The following is a 21229-nucleotide window of genomic DNA, read 5'->3' as shown; positions in this document are numbered from 1 at the left end:
AGCCCCTTTGCAGAGCCATTGTGGTTGTCTTCGGCATTATGCACACATTTTCCCTTGGAGATTAAAATTTCCAGTAGCGTATTTAATTTTGTTATCACAGTTGTTTCAGATAAAACAAATATTATGACAAGCAGAAGAAAATTTGCTTTACTAATATAAGAATTTACAGTAAATGTTGGAAATTACTTCCTAGAGTACTTAATTTACCTTTTCTCATACAGTCATAATTACTTCAAGTGATTAATCATGTATCTTAAGGATAAAAAAAGGTTTTATAATCATAACAGAAGGTCTGCCTTGTTCAGGTGTTTAAAACTTTCTTTAATAATGTGGGAAATACACATCAAAGCTGAAGGTGACACTTTATAGAATCTGTAATTTTGTAGTTAACTAGTTTTTCTTTGAAGTACTTTTGGGGTCCATCTTAGCCCTTAGATGGAGAAACTTTTAAAAAAGTGTTGCAGAGAAATTGAATATAAAAAGATTACTAATTGAAAAGGACTTTGTTTTTTTAAAACAAACTAGTATTGGAAATGTCTTTTCTTACTCCTGCCCTTTCTTAGAATTAACCCAAGTCAGGGTTGCCATCCAGTCCCGGAAGAGCAGGAAGGGCACCCTGAAGGAGCATGGGGGACAACTGTCCTGTTGTCTGAGGGAGGATGGTGTCTGACCCTTCTGTGCCTGTCACCGTTACCTTCTTCTCCCTGGAAGGGAGTGGGAGAGTTGATAGCCACTGGTGGGCAGTCAACTGCATTTGTCTTGGTCAATTAGAAAGGTATTAATGCCTTGAATTATCTGCATAGCCTGGGCATGGGCTGCTTTTAGTGTTTTCATCCTCTATGTGGCATTTTTCAAAGGAAACTTTGTATTCATTTCTCAGAGGTTGTTGGAGCTTTTGGTCTTTCACTGCTATGATGCAGGGGAGAGTGTGAGAGGTAGTGGTTATGCATTTCACAAGACAGTAATTCTTTATTTTATTACAAAAAAAAAGGCCAACTCTGGAAGGCCAGATTAAATCATTCCTTTCACTTTTTAATGGGATTTGGATGAATAGAGTAAAATATGCACTTTGCATTCATTGATAGCATCTTTAGGTTGAGGTAATTGAGTCTTTTTTCCCTGACTGAATGAATAATGACTTCATCTGATCCTCAGTGAGGCCTGAAACTTAGACCGCCTTTGTCACAGCAGAAAGATCTGGGCTTTGAAACATGCTCTACTTCCCTGGCTTAATTTTTCTTCATTTTAATCCCAAACCCTATTTTTCTCAATAATTCAAGCATAAACTACGTAGTAGTGAAGTAGCGGAAATCGCCTGGTATTCGTCCTCCTTGTGCTGCTTTTTAAATGGAGCTGATAAATCAGCCACTGAGCTCTGGGCGGCCTCATTCTCCAGAGGGGGAAGTAGGACTCTTGAATACCGTTCCTTTCAAAGTGCTCACTCTCCAGGGAAGTAGTCACCTCACTGTTCGGGTGCAAGACCTGAAGATGGGAGGGCTCCCAAAGGCCTGGGGATTCCCACATGACTTACTGGGCTCCAAGGCAATACATCTGCTGCTGAGAACTGGAGCACATGGAAAGCTGGGAGTCTTCAGTCCACGGAGTTTCTGTTGAAATGAGCTACAGTGTGCAGAGGAGTCTCTGTGCCAAGCCATGCCCTGTTTGTTCCTAAAGAAGTGAGGTGACACCTGTGTGAATCGGCATGTAGTTTTTGTTCGAAATTTCCTTGATTAGGAGCCTTGCATGGTCATGGCGGGGCAGGGAGCCCAAGTGAACGCATGCTGCAGATGTGCTGGGCATGCAGAGAGGAGCCATCTGCAGCCCTGCAGCCCTGGGGCACTGGTGTGCTGCAGGCACCAGCTGTTCCCTTGGGTCCTGGGCAATGCCCCTTTTATTTCTGTAGTGTTTACTAGGGGAGTTCAGACATGAACCTGGTCAGAGAAGACCAGGTTCCGTAAGAAGAGCTTCCATAAGACATATAGTACCAACGTTCATTTTGTTTTTCTTAGTAGACTCTTGCAGGTAAAAAGGAATTCTCATAATTAACTCATTTTCATAACCTTAGAGTTTAGCACAAGGTGTAGGAGGCATGTAATTACTTGCTTAATTAGTTTTCTTTACAATTGCACTTAATGAACTTTTGTGAAACTTAGTTTTTTTTTTCTTTCTAACAATGGCTTCTCATCGTCTCATAAGAGTTTGTGGCAAATATTAATCAAAACGAGATTTAAACTAAATTATTAACTGTGGGAAAAGCTAATTTTCCAAGACACTATAAAATAAACCATATTAGCTTAGCTAATTCTCAAACTTGTACATTTAAGAGCTAGAGTTTTATTTTGTTTGCTTTTTTTTTTCTAATTAAGATTTTGGCAATCATATTCCCTCTTTCCCTTTCCCTTTTTCTCTCCCTATTTCTTTCCTCCCTTTTCTTCTTTCCCTTTCACAATCCCCTCTCTCCCCCTTCCCCATTTTCTTTCCTTTTTTTCAAAAGCTATGCCAGATTCAGGGGAAGTTGAGGCACACGGAGAACTGCTTAGCCTGGTAGCACTCTGCTGTTCACACCGCCTGAGTCAGAGCCAGCCAGTTCAGTTCTGCACACTGTTAGCAGGCCACGTTAGGCAGAGGCTGTGACCGTGCCCAGTATTATGTGTGTGCCCCAATGACCTGGCTCCTCCAGCTACCTTTATGCTATGGATAGTTTCATGTCATAGAGGAGTTTGGTGCTGGGCCAGCTGTAATGGCTTATGCCTGTTTTTCAATATTTGGGAGGTTAGAGGCAAGAAGATCAATGTAAATTAGAGGCCAGCTTGGTCTGTGTAGGGAGTTCCAGGTCAACCAGGGCTACAGAGCAAGATCCTGTAAAAAAAAAAACAAAAAAAAAAAAACGGTAAATAAATTTTTTTTTCCCGAGACTATCCCCCAAATTCACACAGATTATCTGAAGAGTAACTGGCTCTAAAGGTGAATGTAGAACAGTGAAAACAGCATGCCTATTGGACTTAAAGAGATGCACTGTGTAATATTGCACACAATGTCACTTTCTTTCCCTGAGTCCTGTCAGGGACGTGCCGATGGCTCCTCATTCTACGTTAATGAAACTGGAGGCCCACTGGCCCAGGGTTATACACTCAGGGGACAGAGTCCAAGTCCGAGTGACAGGCTCCAGTATCCTCAGCTTCTGTGTGCCTTCATTCCTCCATCTCATACTGCTAACCAGAAGCTCACGGAGCACACCTCGAAGCACACTTCAAGGAGCTCGAAATTGGAGTTACACATTTCAGAAGAGCTGAGTTTGTGTTCTCTTTACTTTTAGGGCAAGGGCTGTTTGGGTATCCCTGTTTCCAAAGTCAAAGGGAAAATGAACTGCTTTCTTTGGTGTAATTTTCCTTACATTTAGGTGCCCAGCTAGTAATCCATCCACAGGGTGAATTTCAGTGTCACATGCATGTCATACTGGAGGAATCAGAAGTGTAGGGCTTGCATAAATCAAGCAGGTTCTAATCCTAAAATGACCTCCAGCTTGGCCTTTCTCTGTAAGTTCTTTTGGAGACTTGCAGAAAGGCAGACACACATACGGTCCTGTACTTGGGGAACTGGGAACTGAGTGGAAGGTGTGCAGGGAGAGATACTTGAGAGCGACAACAGGGATGCTTGTCTGGTCTGGCATGCCACAGAAGATGGACTTTCTTGCTCACAGAGGAGTTTTGATGTAGGGCTGGGTGTGGAGAAGGCTACCCGTGCCCTGCTTTTGTAGTTCTTGATCTTGTTGTCATGGTTGGGATCATCCTATCACCCACACAGTGGAGCTAACTGTGCTGGTTGAGTTGTCTACTCTGGTCTACTGTTTTACCCTGAGAATGCTCTGCAGGTTACAGTACATTTTCAAAAATTCTACCTAATTCTAGAAGAGGCTTGTCAAGAGAAAGTCAAATGTTTTTTATTGTATCATTATAAAGACTATTAAAACCTTTCATTTTATCATGTCACCATTTTCATGTATTCTGATCAGGATACTATGGATAGGGCCAGTTTGAGTTGTGTATTAATGCTGAGCTTTTTTTTTTTTTTCAGGTTGGTTTGCTGGACCTTGAACTCAATCAGCTGACAAAGGCGCTATTTCTGGCCTTAGTTGTTCTTTCTGTTGTTATGGTAACCTTACAGGGATTTGCAGGTCCATGGTACCGTAATCTTTTTCGGTTCCTCCTTCTCTTTTCCTACATCATTCCTATAAGGTAGGTTTAAAATTAGAAGACGACAAATGTCTCACTTCATAATGTATGATTTTGCTGAAATTGTTTTGTCTCACCTGAAGGAAGTTATCCAGTCAAAGCTGTAGAGGTGGAAGGGGCCAGGAACCCAGGTGAATGTAACAAGTTACCCGCAGAAGTGCGGTTTGGGACTTGAGTGGCTTTGCTAGAGTACTTTAGAGAGAACCTCTTTTTCTGCTCTTAGTAATGCTGTCTTAATAGATGGAAGACACCTCTTGTGCAAGCATAAATATGAATCTAAGAAGAACATTTTTACAAGTTGCTGGTTGCTATTTTATGTCCAGTGCTCTAGGGTCTACACATGTTGCTGACATTTAACGATACCCATATTTAAAAGCCAGCCCTAGTGGTGTGAGCCTGTACTCCTTTACTGTAGTCAGGATGCCGGGGCCTAGCTTCATAGCAAGATGCTGTCTCTCAGAAAACAAGCCAAGAGGTCCCTGCTGTTTAAAGGAGGATTGGATAGATTGTTCAAGTTAGATACAGTGCTGACTAAGGCACTCTTTGAAAGGAACTGTTTTTCAAAATGATAAGCAATATAATGAGATTGATAAGTAAACAGTTAATATTCAATTCCTATTTAAAGACTCATTTGTAATATGAACAGTCACAAAAAATGGTATTTTTAAAAATATACCCTTAGTGTGTTTGTGTGTGTGTGTTTACTTATATAAAAGACTGAGAATTTTCATATGAATAAATCTTGTGAATCCTGACTGAAGTCTGAATCTAGACTAACCGTCATTTGTAATGTCAGTCACGGTGACAATGTTACAAGCAGTAGGGCTCTTGTATGCCACTGCCATTGCAATACTGAATCATTGCTCATGTGGACGACATTGCTCATTTTTCTGACACAATCTCAAAGCTAGCCAGCTCCATAACTTTTGGCCTTGGGAAGCACAAGCATGTACTAGATTATCGTTGCTGTTGAGCAAATTCTGTCTCCAAGCCTTGCCAGATACACAGACCAGGCTTGCCTTCTCTCACCTCTCCAAGAATAACCTAAGACTGTTTACCTGTTAAGTTCCTCACACCTAGCTGTGCTGTCTACCCAGGTACCCACAGTTAGCTCCTTGTCAATCACGTGTCACCTAAGTGCGTAAGGGTAAGCCTTAGAAAGGTCCCATCAGGAAGTCACAGGTGTTTGCTGTCCTGTCAGTGACTGCAGTTCTGTGTGGGTCTGTACTGATGCCTGTCTTTTTGTTGACACTCCTCTCCTCCACTAACTCTACAAGGGATGTGGACTGTGTGAACAACTGGCTTTGTGTCTAGTGCCAGAACCAGGTGACACAGTGTACAGGAAGGGCTCCTGGACATAGCTGCTTCGGGAAGTTACATATGTACAAATCATCGTAGATCTCCTGCATGCTCATGATATCTATGCTCATATTGAATACTGTAAGGGAACTCGAGGACAGATCCTAGTCCCCAAAGACCAACTGGGTAGTGCAGGTAACCAAAGTGTAAGTGTGATATTACATGTCTGTTTTCTTCAACAGTTATCACAGAATATACTCAGATATGCAGAGCCTTAGGCATTTCTTAGTTGGTACTCTTTCAACCTATGGATGAATGGCTTGCATTGATCCAAGCCTCTGTACCATCTACCACCTTCTTCACTATCCATCTCCTCCTCCTCCACCATTCTCCTCCTCCACCACCATCTTCTTCCTTCTCCACCATCCTCCTCCTCCTCCTTCATCATCCTTCTCCTCCTCCACCATCCTCCTCCTCCTTCACCATCCTCCTTTTCCTCCTTCACCATCCTCCTCCTCCTCCACCATCCACCTCCTCCTCCTTCACCATCCTCCTTTTCCTCCTTCACCATCCTCCTTTTCCTCCTCCACCATCCACCTCCTCCTCCACCATCCTCCTCCCCCTTCACCATCCTCCTCCTCCACCCTCCTCCTCCTCCACCATCCTCCTCCTCGTTCACCATCCTCCTCCTCCACCCTCCTCCTCCTCCACCATCCTCCTCCTCCTTCACCATCCACTCTCTATGTCCTTCCCAGTGTCTGTCTCTGCTCCATTCTTATGTATACATTGATCTCCCCTTGCACACACCCACTCTCACTCTACATAGGGCAAAGGGGAAACAAACTTGTTCAGAGTAAAAAGAAAAATGTGTCCCCTGCTTAGGAACTTCACCTTAGGCCAGTTGCACAGTAGTGCCCAGTTCTGGAAGGAAGAGTGCTACTCCTGGACCAGGCTGCACAGGTCCCAGGCAGAGGCTAAAACTGTACTCACCTTAAAGGAATAGAATGGCAGGCTTTTTCCTATGGGGAAAATGATGCCAGCTTCCAGATTTCTTGGTAGACACATTGAAATATAACCAAGCCGGTCAGTGGTGGCGCACACCTTTAATCCCAGCACTCGGGAGGCAGAGGCAGGCGGATCTCTGTGAGTTCGAGGCCAGCCTGGTCTCCAAAGCAAGTTCCAGGAAAGGTGCAAAGCTATATAGAGAAACCCTGTCTCGAAAAACCAAAAAAAAAAAAAAGCCAATTATATTAGGCTACACATCCACTTTTCAGGACTTCTGGAACTTACCTCCAGATCCTTATCATTTCCAGATCCTCATGACACTTACTTTGTTATTGTTTGCATGATGTGGTCAGTTATAAATGTCCATGTGTGCTTAGGAGTATTTGTATTGTACACATGTCATTAGATAGATGTCATGGGATTTTAAAATCATCTGTATGCTTCCTATAAAGGAAATCTCCCTAACTTTTTAAGTACATCTCTTACCATGATTTTCATTTTATTCATTCCTATGGTTCATTTGTGTGTTTTAAGGCTGTTATTAAATGTTTACAGGCTTAGAATTGTTTTTTTTTCCCCTTTGTAGTGAATGAAAAGGTTTTAGATATAGTGTGCAGCTAGGTATTTTTGTTTCTCAGTCCTTCATCATCTTTACATTTATTGCAGTTTAATGACTTGCCTGCATTGAACACTTGTTCTGACTTTATCTGTCCTACCTCAGTATTTTTGTGCCCTTTTGAATTTGTAGTCCCTTCTGTTCTTGTCATTCTTGGTGTTCTGTCGTGTAGTCTCCCTAGAAGTGTTGCCCTGCGCACATGAAAAGCCCGTATCTTTGCTTTTCTTTACAACAATTCAAGACCTTAAAATAGTTGAAGTATAGCACCCCATGTCTTCTGGTTAAATGTACCCCCACCAATATACCCACAGTGGTATTTGATTTGTATTTGGCCCTCCTGTTCTATGCATCTGTTTGTTCTTCTTATTCATACTCAAGGCTGTAGGCAACCTCTGGGGCTTGAACTCCTGCATAGCATCCCAGGATTGAAGGGTTCTGATAGCGAGTCACCCCGCATATCCAGGACAGACAGAAGGGTGGGCTTGGAGCAATGTTAGTGACATTTACAGATATCCTTAGTGGTTAGGAATAAGACTTGGACATTTTTTTAATTTATATTCTTTTTGGTTTTATTTGTAACTAAAACAAGGAGAAGCAGCTATGGGTCTGACATAGGCAGCAGTCAATGCTGCAGGCTCAGTTGGATAGTACAAATGTACAAACCAGTGTCCTGCCACCTTCATGTCTTTTCCCCCATCTCTTGTAGCCCACTGTGCTAGTCACCTTGTAGTCAGCTTGATACAAACTAGGGTCACCTAGGAAGGGGAACTTCAATTGAGAAAATATCCTCATCAGATTGGCCTGTAGGCAAGTGTGTGAGGCATTTTCTTGATTAATGATTAATGTGTAGGGTCTCAAGCAATTGTAGATAGGACCACCCTGAGCAGGTAGCCCTAGTTTGAATGATCGAACAAGCTAAGTGAGCCAGTTAGCAGTGTTTGTCTATAGACTGCTGCAGAACCTACCTCTAGTTTCCTGCTTGAATTCCTGCCCTGACTTCTCTCACTGATGGATTGTGATGTGACATGTTAGCCAAATAAACATTTTCTCACCCAAGTTGTTTTTGGTATTGGTGTTTATCACAGCAATAGAAAGCAAACAAGGAAGGACACTTAGTGATCCTCCAGCTTTGCCCTGGGTGATGACAGGCACCAAAGAAGACGGACAGACAGTGTTGTGGCAGAGGAGGGAAAGCCTAGGGTGGCACTCCTGCCTGCCTTGCACTGCCCCTCCTCCGTCCTCTCCACGCTCACTTGTGCAAGGCACCTGCTCTTGCTGATTCAAAGTGACATTTCCCCATCTTTTTGGAGGATTCTCAAGATTTTCTTTCTCATGTTCTTCCTTTGGGTTGATCTTTTTAAACCTGTCTGGAATGTGCTGTGATATTACTTTCAAGACACTTGTATTTGAGTGGGAGGAAGGCCAGAGGAGCCTTTCTTCTCAGCTCCAGAGCATTTCTGGTGGGATCTGGACTATACTTTATAGACTGTCTCCTTTTATCTCCGTCTTCAGGAAAATAACAACATAAAGGTACTTGCCCATTTTTCTTTTATTTATTCAATAGAGAAAGCTAGTTATTTTAACAAAATTATGCCTTAGGATTGTTGGAACTAAAAGTGATTTCTGTTGTTTTCATATTTAAATAATTGCATGGATTTGTAGTGAAAATGAAAAATATCTGCTAAGAAAGTAAATACAATCTCACTATGTATACTATATAAACCTTTTATGTGTTTAGAACTGGGAAAATGGCCCACTGGGTTACGTGCTTGCTGCCTAACCATAGGAGGTGAGTTAGGTATGGCACTGCACACCTATAACCCCAGTGGTGAGCAGTGGAGAAAGGAAGATCCTTCTTTCCAAAACCACAAGTGCCAGGTTCAGTGAGAAACATAGTCTCAGGAAATAAGATTGGAAAATAATAGAGTAAAGTACTCAGTGTTGACCCTTGCCCCTAACAAGTGCAGACACACACACACACACACACACACACACACACACACACGCACGCACGCACGCACGCACGCACGCGTGCACACACACACACACGCACACACACCTTTTCATATGTTTAGATAGACTTATAAATATGAATGTGCACACATGCTTCTTTGTGAATATATCTTTGCACATACATATATGCATTTACCATCATATACTCCTATTTTTAGTTTCTATTGTTTTTTTTTAAATACTTATAAAATGATGATAACACCATGATGTCTACAGTCTTTTATGCTCTGGTTTTTCAGTGAGCATGTTTAGCATGTTCAGCCAGGTGTGCAGAGCCTGACTAGACAGTATTGTAACCTTACCTCTCCTCAGCTTACCATGAGCATGCCCACTTCAACACAACACACTACCTTGTCTTGCACACCTGGACCTGCAGTCGTACCAACTTAGCCAAAGGAATGAGAGGTAGAGTGTGAAGAGCACGGGCAGCTGATTTAAAGAAGTGGTTTATCTTTAATGAATGCAGATTTGTTTTCCTACTACTGAGTTTCCATAAAATTAGGATAACAGTTCATTTTATAGCTTAAGTGTGCTTTTGGACTTTTAAATATATGTTATTTGGCAAAAAGTGGAAATGTAGGAAGCCAAGTGCTTTTTCTTCTTGTGTCCTAAGAATCAGAAAACTTTCAAATTTACAAAAGTTAAGAATTTTTATAAATTATTAAAAATAAATTTATTAAAATAATGCTAAAACAAAATAAATTTTAAGCTACTTGATAAAATTTATATTGTCCTTTTTGTTTGTTTTGTGGTGTTTTGAGATCATATTTAATTACACCATTTCTGTCATTCCAAGACAAATGTTACATTCTGTAGTTTATGTTTTATGATCCTAAAATGAACTTATGTCCCTTTGATCTGTGCATGTCTCCTATATACAGGAAGAAACCGACAGGTTCTTCATAGCACATCAGCACATGTAGGACCCGAGACATGTCTTGGGTCAGGTTTTTACTGTTCTTGTGTGTTCTTTCCAGATGGTTTAAAATGCCCCATTTTTTAATTGATAATCCAAAAACTGACTTCTCAATGCTGAGTCAAAGAGACTTTTGCTTCTGCATAAGGCATCCATGAACAAGAGAGGCAAAAATGCTGTAGACAGAGAGATAATTCTATCCCTTCTGAGGCACACTTGAGAACCTTTTGTGCAGGCAGTGTCTTTCCTGGAGCACTGAGCTGCAAGGGTTGCTTGTGGTTGCAGGAGACAGTTTCTCATTCAGAGTCAGCATATGGGAGGCTTCTCAGCAAAATGCTGAAGACTGGATGGCACAGGCCCTGTCCAAATCCTCACCCCGAAGGCTGGAATACCAACAGTGTCGGTGGCATTGGTGCAGCAGTCCTACCTGGGTTACCAGTAAACTCTCACTGAAGGAAATTCCTAGCAGTTTCTACAACTTGTCAGTTCTGGGATTTTTTCCCCCTCCTTATCCAACAGCCCTTCTTCCTGAGAAAGGGGTTCTTTGTCTCCTGATGAGTTCTCACATTGGAGTAGGTAGCTAAGCTTTACACACTCCGATACTCTAGTGTATTCTGTTATATGCACTTACATCTATGTTCTGCACAGTCCTCAGGCTGGGCCACTTCCTTCATTAGGTGTGTAAGGGTTAGCTCTTGTTTTTGTGACCCATATGTGCACAAACATCCACAAAGAATACTTGTCTTAAAAAAGTTCCCTGTATTATTCCCTGTTCCAGCAACCTTTTGAGCATTAATGCTTGCTTTTACTGTGAGTGTAGTATTTCAGTTTGTTGTTTGATTCTTATATGGTGTTTTAATTTAAAAAAACAAAAAACAGAGCCAGATATCAGGGTGAAAGCTGAAAGGTCAGAGAAAAAGAACAGCCAGTCACTAATTCTTACCTCTTTGAAATCTTCAGCCTAAAGAGAGCTCCTGTTTCCTCACACCTTATATACCTTTTTCTGCCCAGCCATATTACTTCCTGGGATTAAAGGCATGTATGCTTCCCAAGCAAAGGCATTAGATCTCAAGGGCTGGGATTAAAGGTGTGTGCCACCACTGCCTGGCTCTGTTTCTCTCCTATACTGGATCCATCTTATGTAGCCCAGTAAGGCCTTGAACTCACAGAGATCCAGACGGATCTCTGCCTCCCGAGTGATAGAATTAAAGGTATGTGCCACCACTGCCTGACCTCTATGTTCATTCTAGTGGCTGGCTCTGTCCTCTGATCCTCAGGCAAGTTTATTAGGATACACAGTGTATCACCACATCAGTTTTATTTTTAGTTGACAATAATTTTGTATGTTTGCAGGACACTGTATGATGCTACAGTTCTTGCCACATGGCCCGATTTTTTTCTCAAGGTCAACTTCTTGCTTTTCTGAAGAGCATTGCATAGACATTTGCAAATATAAATATAATATGAATTTTTTGCTTTATTGCTTTATATAGTTGGAATTAAATTGAAAATTACCCTTTTACAATTTTTCATCTATGTTTAGCATGGTTCCATAGATTCATCCATTCCTTTCAACTTGCCATCCTCATTTATGAATGTACCACTGAGTGTATCCAAAATCAATTGGAGAACTTTGGGTTGTTCCAGTGTTGCTGTACACATTCATGAGCACACATGTGAACACCCCACATCAAGTATTAGGGATGGGATTATTTGGCTGTGTTTTGTCTGTGGCTTTGCTATATTTGCTAATATTGCCAGGATTTTGCTAAGTGATAGTACCAAGTTATCATTCCAATATCAGTATAGAGCAATGGTTCTCAGCCTTTCTAATGCAGTGTTGGGGCATCATCTTCAGCCTATAGGCTTAGTGTATCTGACAGACTCATTTGTGAAGTAGGATGTACACAAGGTCAACAGTTCAGCCTCACATTGGGTAAGAGCAGTGCATGTACCAGAAACACCTGAATTCCACTACTGTCATGTCATGATTCAGGATTTTAAATTCTGGAAATTGTTGGTTTTTGAATTCAGCTGTCCATTCTTCTTGGCTGTGTATATATGGCTTCATCTCAGCATCCCCTTCTTCTCCACATCCCTCTATTAAATGCCAGTCTAATATTGAGAGGCGTGAGCTTAGTTACTCTTCAAGAATAACTGTTTCAGCTGCTGTTCCATTGCAGTCAGAAGCCATCGGCCCACTGCCTATTCAGCTGCCTTTGAAGAAAAGGGCACTGTACCTTTTCCAGATTGCAAAGGCCACTTCAGGGATGGTGCCATATTGTTCTGGCCTCAGAAGATGCCTTTTGATAAAGCCATATCCACACTTGTTTTGGCAAGAATCAGTAGTCCTTTGATTCGTGTTCTATCTGTCCATTTTGTCCTGTTGATTCGAGGATACTTTGTTGTCCAGTGGCTAACTTTTGCCACAATGAAAGTTGACTCCATATGCAGTTTCTTCAATGCCCATATTTTCTCTGAAGAAAAAGGAAAGATTTGAACTGGATTTGCTATAGGGGCCTGCATGAGGTCCCTCTGGGAGTTTCCCGAAGCCTGAGGCAAAGGATTACCTTGCCTGTCCCTTGTTGATCTACATTTGTTGCTCCAGTGTTTTCCCTTACCTCACCTTCTGCATACTCCAGAAGGAAGGGGCATTCTGTTGCAATTGTTCCTTGAAGAAACATTGTTTCTAAGAATGACCTGTCTATAGTCCCTTTTCAAATGTCCTTGCTTTCCACATCCAAAACATCTAACATTCCTCAAACCTTTTGAAATTGCTCCTCTACCCACATATCATCATGCTCATGAGCCTCAACATTAACCGTGTCTCTAATCCAATCTTCCAAAGGTGCAGATCTTACCTTTAACGGCCTGATTATTCTTTTGCATGCTGCATTCACATTCTCAAAGGCCAAAGATTCAATTATTATCTGACTAGCTTATGAATCTGGGACCATTCTCTTTACTGCTGAAGCCAGTCTTTGTAAAAAAAAAAATCTGTGAAAGATTCTTTTGGACCTTGTATAACCTTTGTCAATGACTCAGTTTTTTTTTCCTGGTTCCTCAGCTCTGTCCATGCATTCAAGACTGCCGTTCGACATAGAATTTTGGTTTGGACATCATATAAACATTGTATTTGTACTGAAGCATATTGGCCTTCTCCAATAAGCTGATCCTGGCAGACTTGTATTCCTTTATCCCTCCATTGTTTTTCTATGTTTTCAGCCTCATCCTTGAACCAAGTTAGCCACTGGAGTCTTTGACTGGGTTCCAGAACAGCTTTTGCCAGCTCCCACCAGTCCTTTGGTACTATCCTATTATATGTTGACCAAGAGTTTAACATTTGCTTTACATATGGGGAATGCATGCCATAAGATACTGTTGCCTCCTTAAACCTTCGTAAATCTAACATTTCAATTGGAACCCATATATTTTGTGTAGTCAGTTGATTAAGCAACTGCTGTACAGTTACCGAATAAAGGGTGACTGTGTGAAAACAGGCTTTCTTTCTGTAACCTTATGATCCAATCTTGAAACAACTTCACTGTTGATTTCTACAGTCTGAATTTGATTTTTTCTATAATTCATTTTTACAGGTTTAACAAGTTTTTGTAAAACTGTTATCCTGGCCGTTAAATTGACTATCTTTTTAAATAGTAAAATGAGGATAAGCATAGTAATAAACTGCATAATTCGATCAACGTTAATCTTCTCATATAGTTGTTCCATTGTCAGACTGCCTAAAATTTCAAACAAAACCTAATTTTCTTCCAATGTACACAGGAAACCCATTTTTTTTAAATGTAGAAAAAATTTCTCTTTTAAATAGTTTCCTTTAAAATATCTGATATGTTAAGTGACTTACCAAGTCTGCGTAGTATAGTAGAAATCCGAGGGAATTTCAAAACAGCCACCTAGTGTCCGAGGTGTGAATCCAGAGAGAGAGAGAGAGAGAGAGAGAGAGAGAGAGAGAGAGAGAGAGAGAGAGAGAGAGAGAGAGAGAGAGGAGAGAGGAGAGAGAACAAGAATGCATAGCCACGAGGTCTGGCTAAAAGCTTAATCAGCCACGTATTCCCGCTTGAGCTGAGTCAAGCCTTGGCTCTGGCTTCCTTAAGCTCCGACCATGTGTGTTGGCTTTATAGGCAGGGGCCCTGTTCGGCAGGGCAGGCCTGAGTTGTTTATAGCACCAGCTTTAAGCAAGTAGCTCCAACTGCAGCTAACCTCTTGGGGCCTGAGACCAAGCCGACCTGGACCCGGGCTAGGGAGCCAGCCACCCAGCAGGAAACCGCACCTGCCACCAAGCCAAGTCAAGCGGTTTTTAATGGATTCTTGTCACATTGGGTGCCAAATGTAGATGTAACCAACCGTGTTGAAATTAAGTAAGAAACACAGAACCAATGCAAAGAAGAAAGCCAAGAGATCAGAGTTAAGAGCCTTACCCGCCTACTGCAGCTAGCCTCTTAAGCCAAGAGACCTCTCTGAAAGAGAACTACTTCCTGTCTGTTTGTCTTAATATAGACTTTCTGTTCTGCCTTCTCATTGGTTGTAAAACCAACCACATGACTGCCTCGTCACTGTCTGTTGTACAGTGCTCCAGGTCTTCTCTGGTATTGAGATTAAAGGCATGTATCTCCAATGCTGGCTGTATCCTTGAACACACAGAGATCTACCTAGCTCTGCCTACCAAGTGCTGGGATTAAAGGTATGCACCACCAACGCTCAGCTTTTGCTATGGCTCTAATAGCTCTGACCCCCGGGCAACTTTATTTAGTAACATACAATTAAAATCACATTTCAGTACAAATAAAATACCACCATATGGTTCAACTTCCCTAAGGGGTCTCAACCCACAGGTTGAGAACCACTGATTAGGAGTTTGTCTTTTGGGAACTTTCTAAGTTCTGTCTAGTCTTCCATTTTATCGTTATGTAGCTCTAACTTTTTCATTCCTGTTCTGCTGACATCTTTCTCTGTAGCTTGATATTTTTTCCCCAGCAATTCTGATTTTACCTCATTAAATATATATGAATCTTTGTATATTGTCAAACTGTCCTCTGTTCTAACCCCATGTTCTCTCACTGTCTGCTGAACGTGAGCATTCTCTCTGTTGACCACTGAAAGTGATCTTATTCTCTTGTGATGCTAGAACTTTAACTTGGGTTTTCAAGTATTTGAAATGTATATTCTAATCCAAAGACACATTCCTGCAAGGGGAATGGGGAGACAGAGACCAAGGGTGAACTTGGGGCCTCACCCATGCTAGACAACTGATTTTTTTAATTAGCATATGATAGAGTTTTCAGGTCCAATTTAAAGAAAAAATCATTGCCTCACAGCCATTGTAGAAACAAAACACAACAACAACAACAAAAAACAACTCTTCCCAGAGACTTGGTATCATCTCTGTCATGTATACATTGCCTGTTGTGGGCTCCCTTGATCTGTCTTCCACAGACCAAATAGCAAACTAATTAATATGCCTTCAGAATGTGTTTTAACACAGACCTTTCCTCCTTGTGTCTTTGAGTTTTCACTCCTTTTGGTCATGAATCTGCTGTTGCACCTCTTAACTTTATTTATATTTTCTCTAAACTTTCTCCATATAAAGATTATACAACTTGTGTTAGAGTCATTTGTAGCCGGAAGTTTCTCTGGTGTCCCACCCAGTCCTACAGCTGCTTGGACCCAAGTAAACACACAGAGGCTCATATTACTTACAAACTGTATGGCCTAATGGTGCAGGCTTCTGGCTAGCTAACTCTTAACTTAACTCAGCCCATTGCTATTAATCTATGCATTGCCGCGTGGCTTCCTGGCTTACTGGTACTTTCACATCTTGCTTCTCCTGGCGGTGGCTGGCAGCACCACTCTCCTTTCTTCCTCCCTCTCTCTCTAGTTGGAATGTCCTGCCTAACCTTATTCTGCTTCACCATTAGCCAAACAGCTTTATTTATCAATCAATTAGAGAAACACATATTCACAGCATACAGAAAGACATCCCACAACAGTAATTTATAAATATTTTATATTCTTAAATCCTATTATGGTTTTTTTTCAAGTTCCCTTTCATATCTGTTTCTGGTATAAAGAAATAATGTTTATTTCTGTTACTTGAATCTGACTTTAGTAAAACCTTGTTGACTTTAATAATCTAGAATCTTTTAGACTTTTATATAACTTTGTGCCATTTATTTCTTTTCTTGTTAATAAGCAAAAATCTTGTGTATTATTCAATCAAGGTAAGAATGAAGTGTATTCTTCCTTTGTTCCCTTTATCAAAGTTAAGACAGTCACCATCTAAACATGCTACCTTTTTAATAAAAACTCTTTAACATTTTCATTGTTTTTAATTCCTTTTCTGAAAAGTTGTTTTCAAGTCATAATACAACTTTATATTTTCTAAATCTCTTCATGATTCTTTTTGATTAATATGTTCCTTAAATAGATTGCTATGCTAAATTATAGTCATTGACTTTCTAGTTTCATACCGGCTTTTTTTTTATCTAGGTGACAAGCTAATTTGGCCATGGTTTGTACTCTGTGTTTCACTAGAGTCCATTCACTTGCTGGAAGATTTTTTCTATCTGTTTACAGTTTAGAAGTGATAATACTTTTATAACTTAATAATGTCTTTTCATACCCCCCTTTTTTGCAGTTTAGTATTAAAGTTATATAGGTTCATAAAACAATGATGAATCTCCCATTTCTCATCTCTAAAACATTTATGTTGGCGCTATTTTTTAAACACTTGCATGTCAAGAAGACAGTCAGGAGCCTTAACTTTCTCTGTGGAAACACTGCACAAATTTGCTTTCATTAGTAATCGGTTTGGCAGAGCTAGTTTTCAAGAAATAGATGAACTGTCTAAATTTTCAGTTTTTTTCACAAATTTGTTTATGGTATTATCCCATATATGTATAAAGTCTATAATGATTTTTAAATTTTTTTCATTGTTTATTTATTATTTTTGACACAGGGTTCTTGTAACCCATACTAGCTTTGAATTCCCTGTGTAGTTGGGGCTGACTGAATTCCTGATCCTCCTGCCATTACTCACGTCCAGTGTGCCGGGATCACAGGTTGTGTAGCCACACTGTGCTTCATCACTTCCATTCTTTAGTCTTATCTGCACTTCCTGTTTTCTTTCTTCTTTAAATCAGTTTCCAAACAACATTCATAGGTTTTTAGAAATTCATACTATTATCCTTGTGAATTTTCCTACCGTATGTTATTTTCTGTTTCATAATGTTACTTTTCTATTCCTACTTAGATTTAGTATTTTTCTTCATGATATAGATGTTTAACTGATTAGTTTAAGCCCACCCCCTTGAATACATGTATTTAAGTCATTAATTTCTTTTTATTATTTTGGTTATATCTCTAAAATTTTCATGTGTAGTATTTTTGTTATTGGGTTTTTTGTTGTTGCTTTTTAGACAGGATCTCATGACTTTAATAACCCAAGATTGCCTTGAACTTAATTATGTAGCCAAAGATGGCCTCAAACTACTGATTCTACACCCCCCCCCCCCCGCCCACCACACACACACACACCAAGTGCTATATTACAGACATTGATGCCATGATGCATCTGTTGTGTGGTGCTGGGTATCACACCCAAGATTTGTACATGCTGGACAAGCACTCTACCAACTACACTGTTCCTCTTAGCCCCAAAATACTTGATCTCCATTGGGAATTCTTTTACTTGTGGTTATTACAGAGTTTTTTTTCACTGAGTTTGTAATTATATCTTTGTTTACATTAGCTTATTTTCACTTTATCAGAAACAGTAGTGTTTTTGTTCTTCAGCCACCTGTTAAACTACAGTATTGCTTTCATTGAGTAAAAAGGAATGAACTTTAACTATATAGCAACTTGAGCATTGCTTTAGTCCATGTGTGCTTCTATAACAAAATACTGAGACTAAATTAATATAAAACATCAGTTTATACCTCATACTCTGAGAACTGGTATATCTAGTCAAGATACTAATAGATTCGGTGTAGCAAAGGCTACTCTCTATTTGCTGGTAGTGTCTTGGGCCATGTCTTTATAAGGTCTTTACATGGTGGAGGGCAGAAAGTCAAAAGGGAAGTAGCTAGCCCTCTCAGGTCCTCTGATAAAGCAATAACGTATTCATGCTGAGGGCTGAAGTGGGGGGTCCTTCTTGTGAGGTTGCTACAGGGGAACTAAGTGTGAATATGAAGTTTTAAGAAGACAGAAACAGCAAAACTTTTAATCACAATAGATGGACAAAATAAGATAGCCCATGATAAAACCAAATTTAAGTAATATCTATCCATAAACCCAGTGAAACAGAAGGCGCCAGAAGGAAAACTCCAACCTAAAGAGGTTAATCACACCAAAAAAAAAAAAGTCACAAAGAATAAGTTTTAGAATAGCAAATCAAAAGAGGGGAAAGACACACACACACACACACACACACACACACACACAGCAACAACTAAATAACAGGAATCAGTAAACACTGCTTATTAGTAACACAATACTAATAGTTCCCCACCCCCAAAAAAGAGACAGACTCATAGATTGGTTTAGAAAACCAGATTTATCTTTCTGCTGCATCCCTATCATCAAGGATGGATATCACCTTAGGGTAAAATCAGAAGGGCCAAAGAAGCAGGCTGATGTAGCCATTTTACATTTGACAAAATAGACTTCAAATCAAAACTAACAAGAAGACATGGGAAGGAACACTAACATACTCATCAAAAGAAAACTCCACCAAGAGGACATTTCATTCTTAACATCTATATACCAAACCTAACTTCATAAAACAAACACAACTACAGCATAAACCACAGATTGACACTCATACACTGATAGTGAGAGATTTCAGTTCCACTATTCTTGCCAAAGACAAGTCATAGATACAAACAAAAACTAAACTGAAGAAATGCTGGAGCTGAGTAACATTATAAACCAAATGGACCTAACACATATTTACAAAAACATTTCTCCCAAACACAAAAGAATATACCTTCCTCTCGGTTCCTCTTGGAACTTTCTCCAGAATTAACCACATACTTGTACACAAAGCAAGTCTTAACATTCACAAAAAAAATTGAAGTAACACCCTGCATCCTATCTGACCACAACAGATTTAAGCTGAATATCAACAATAACAGAAAGTTTACAAACTCATGGAAACTGAATAGCACACTAATGAATGAAAAAATGACAGAAATTAAAGACTTCCTAGATTTGAATAAAAATGAATATACAACATACTCAAACTTATGGGATACAAAAAAGGTGGTTTTAAGAGGCATGTTCATAGCACTTGGTGTGTACATAAAAATTTGGAGAAATCTCATACTAGTAACTTAACAGCACACCTGAAAGCTCTAGAACAAAAAGAAGAGATCACATCCCAAAAAAAGTAGACAGCAAGAAATAAAGTATGAAATTAATAAAATAGAAACAAAAAATAAAAACAATCAAGAAACAAATACTTGGTTCTTTGTGAAAATCAATAAGATTGACAAACCCTTATCCAAATTAACCAAAAGGCAGAGAGAGATTAACAAAATTAGAAATGAAAACGGAGATATAATAGACACTGAGGAAAATCCAAGGACTCATAAGGACATACATACTCCACCACACTGGAAAATCTAAAAGAAATGGATAATTTCCTCAGTACATACCACTTAACCAAAGTTAAATGAAGATGAGACAAGCGTTTAAACAAACTTATAACCCCTAGTTAAATAGAAGTAGTAATTAATAATGTCCCAACAAAAAGAAAGTCCAGGTGATGTAGCAGGAATCTTAGAGAGTCTTATTAATAAAATCAAACCCGGGGCCAGTTATTGGGGTGAAATGCTGGGTGGTCAGAGAGACAGAATAAGCCACAGCTACCTCACCTTGCCGGATCCTCAGCTGGTCTTGCTTCCTCGGACTGGAAGCTTCTGTGTCCTCATCCCAATGGCTCTCAGCTGAACTGCTGCTCCAAAGCCTGAAAGCTTAACCAGCCAAATGCTTCTAGTTTCTGGTCCTCACACCTTATATATCTTTCTGCCTTCTACCATCACTCCCTGGGATTAAAGGCTCACTCCCTGGGATTAAAGGTGTGAGTCACCATACCTGGCTATTTCCAATGTGGCCTTGAACTCCAGAGATCCCAGATGGATTTCTCCCTCTGGAATGGTCGGATTAAAGGAGTGAGTGCCACCACTTTCTAGCCTCTGTATCTAGTGGCTGTCTGTTCTCTGACCCCAGATAAATTTATTAAGGTACACAATATTTTGGGGAACACAATACCACCACAAGGCCAGATGGTTTTAGAACAGAATTCTACAGACTTTCAAACAAGAGTTAATGCTAATACTACTCAAATTGTTCCACAAAATAAAACAAAAGGAACATTGTCCAGTTTGTTTCACAAGGCCACAATTACCCTGAAACCCAAACCACATAAAGACCCAACAAAGAGAATTTCAGACGAATTTCAAGTATGAACATAAATGTCAAAATTATCAATAAATGCATGCAAACTGAATCCAAAGACACATTGAAAAGATAATCCACCATTATCAAGTAGGTTTCATCCCAGAAATGCAGAGTTTTTTCAACATATGTAAATCAATAAATGTAATCCAACATATAAACAAAGAAAGAAAGAAGGAAAGAAAGAAAGAAAGAAAGAACACTCACCTCATTAGATGCAGAAAAGTCCTTTGACAAAATACAACACCTTTTCTTGATAAAAGTCCTAGAGAGATTAGAGATATAAGGGACATACCTAAGCTTAATAAAGGCACTTTATAGAAAGCCCATAGACAACATCAAATTAAATGGAGAGAAGAAATTCCACTAAAATCAGGAACAAAACAAGGTTGTCCACTCTCTCCATACCTATTCAATATAGTACTTGAAATGGCTAAGTATTATAAATGGCTAAGATCAATAAAACAAGTGACAACTTGTGTTGTTAAGTATATGGAATTAAGGGGACACTCATATTGCTGGTGGGAGTACAAACTTTCACAGCCACTATAGAAATCAGTGTAGTGGTTCCTCAAGAAGATGGGAATTGATCTACCTCAAGATCCAGCTATTCCACCCTTAGGCATATACACAAAGGACGCTTCATCCCACCAAAGAGACACCTGCTCAACT

At 40.0% G+C, this 21229-nt stretch overlaps 1 protein-coding gene across 50 annotated transcripts in view; it reads left to right on the top strand.

Annotated features, from left to right (window-relative positions):
• Atp9b (ATPase phospholipid transporting 9B (putative)) overlaps positions 1-21229 on the top strand; it is a 241402-nt gene that overhangs the window by 141027 nt on the left and 79146 nt on the right. For all 50 annotated transcript variants that reach the window (XM_076555619.1, XM_076555613.1, XM_076555598.1 and 47 more), the window contains one exon: positions 4075-4235. In XM_076555619.1, coding sequence (XP_076411734.1) covers positions 4075-4235 — 161 coding nt within the window. The remainder of the gene's footprint in view (positions 1-4074; positions 4236-21229) is intronic.

Source organism: Peromyscus maniculatus, chromosome 19, assembly GCF_049852395.1.
Source record: "Peromyscus maniculatus bairdii isolate BWxNUB_F1_BW_parent chromosome 19, HU_Pman_BW_mat_3.1, whole genome shotgun sequence".
Taxonomy (NCBI): Eukaryota; Metazoa; Chordata; class Mammalia; order Rodentia; family Cricetidae; genus Peromyscus; species Peromyscus maniculatus.
This window is presented reverse-complemented; position numbering and strand designations above follow the sequence as displayed.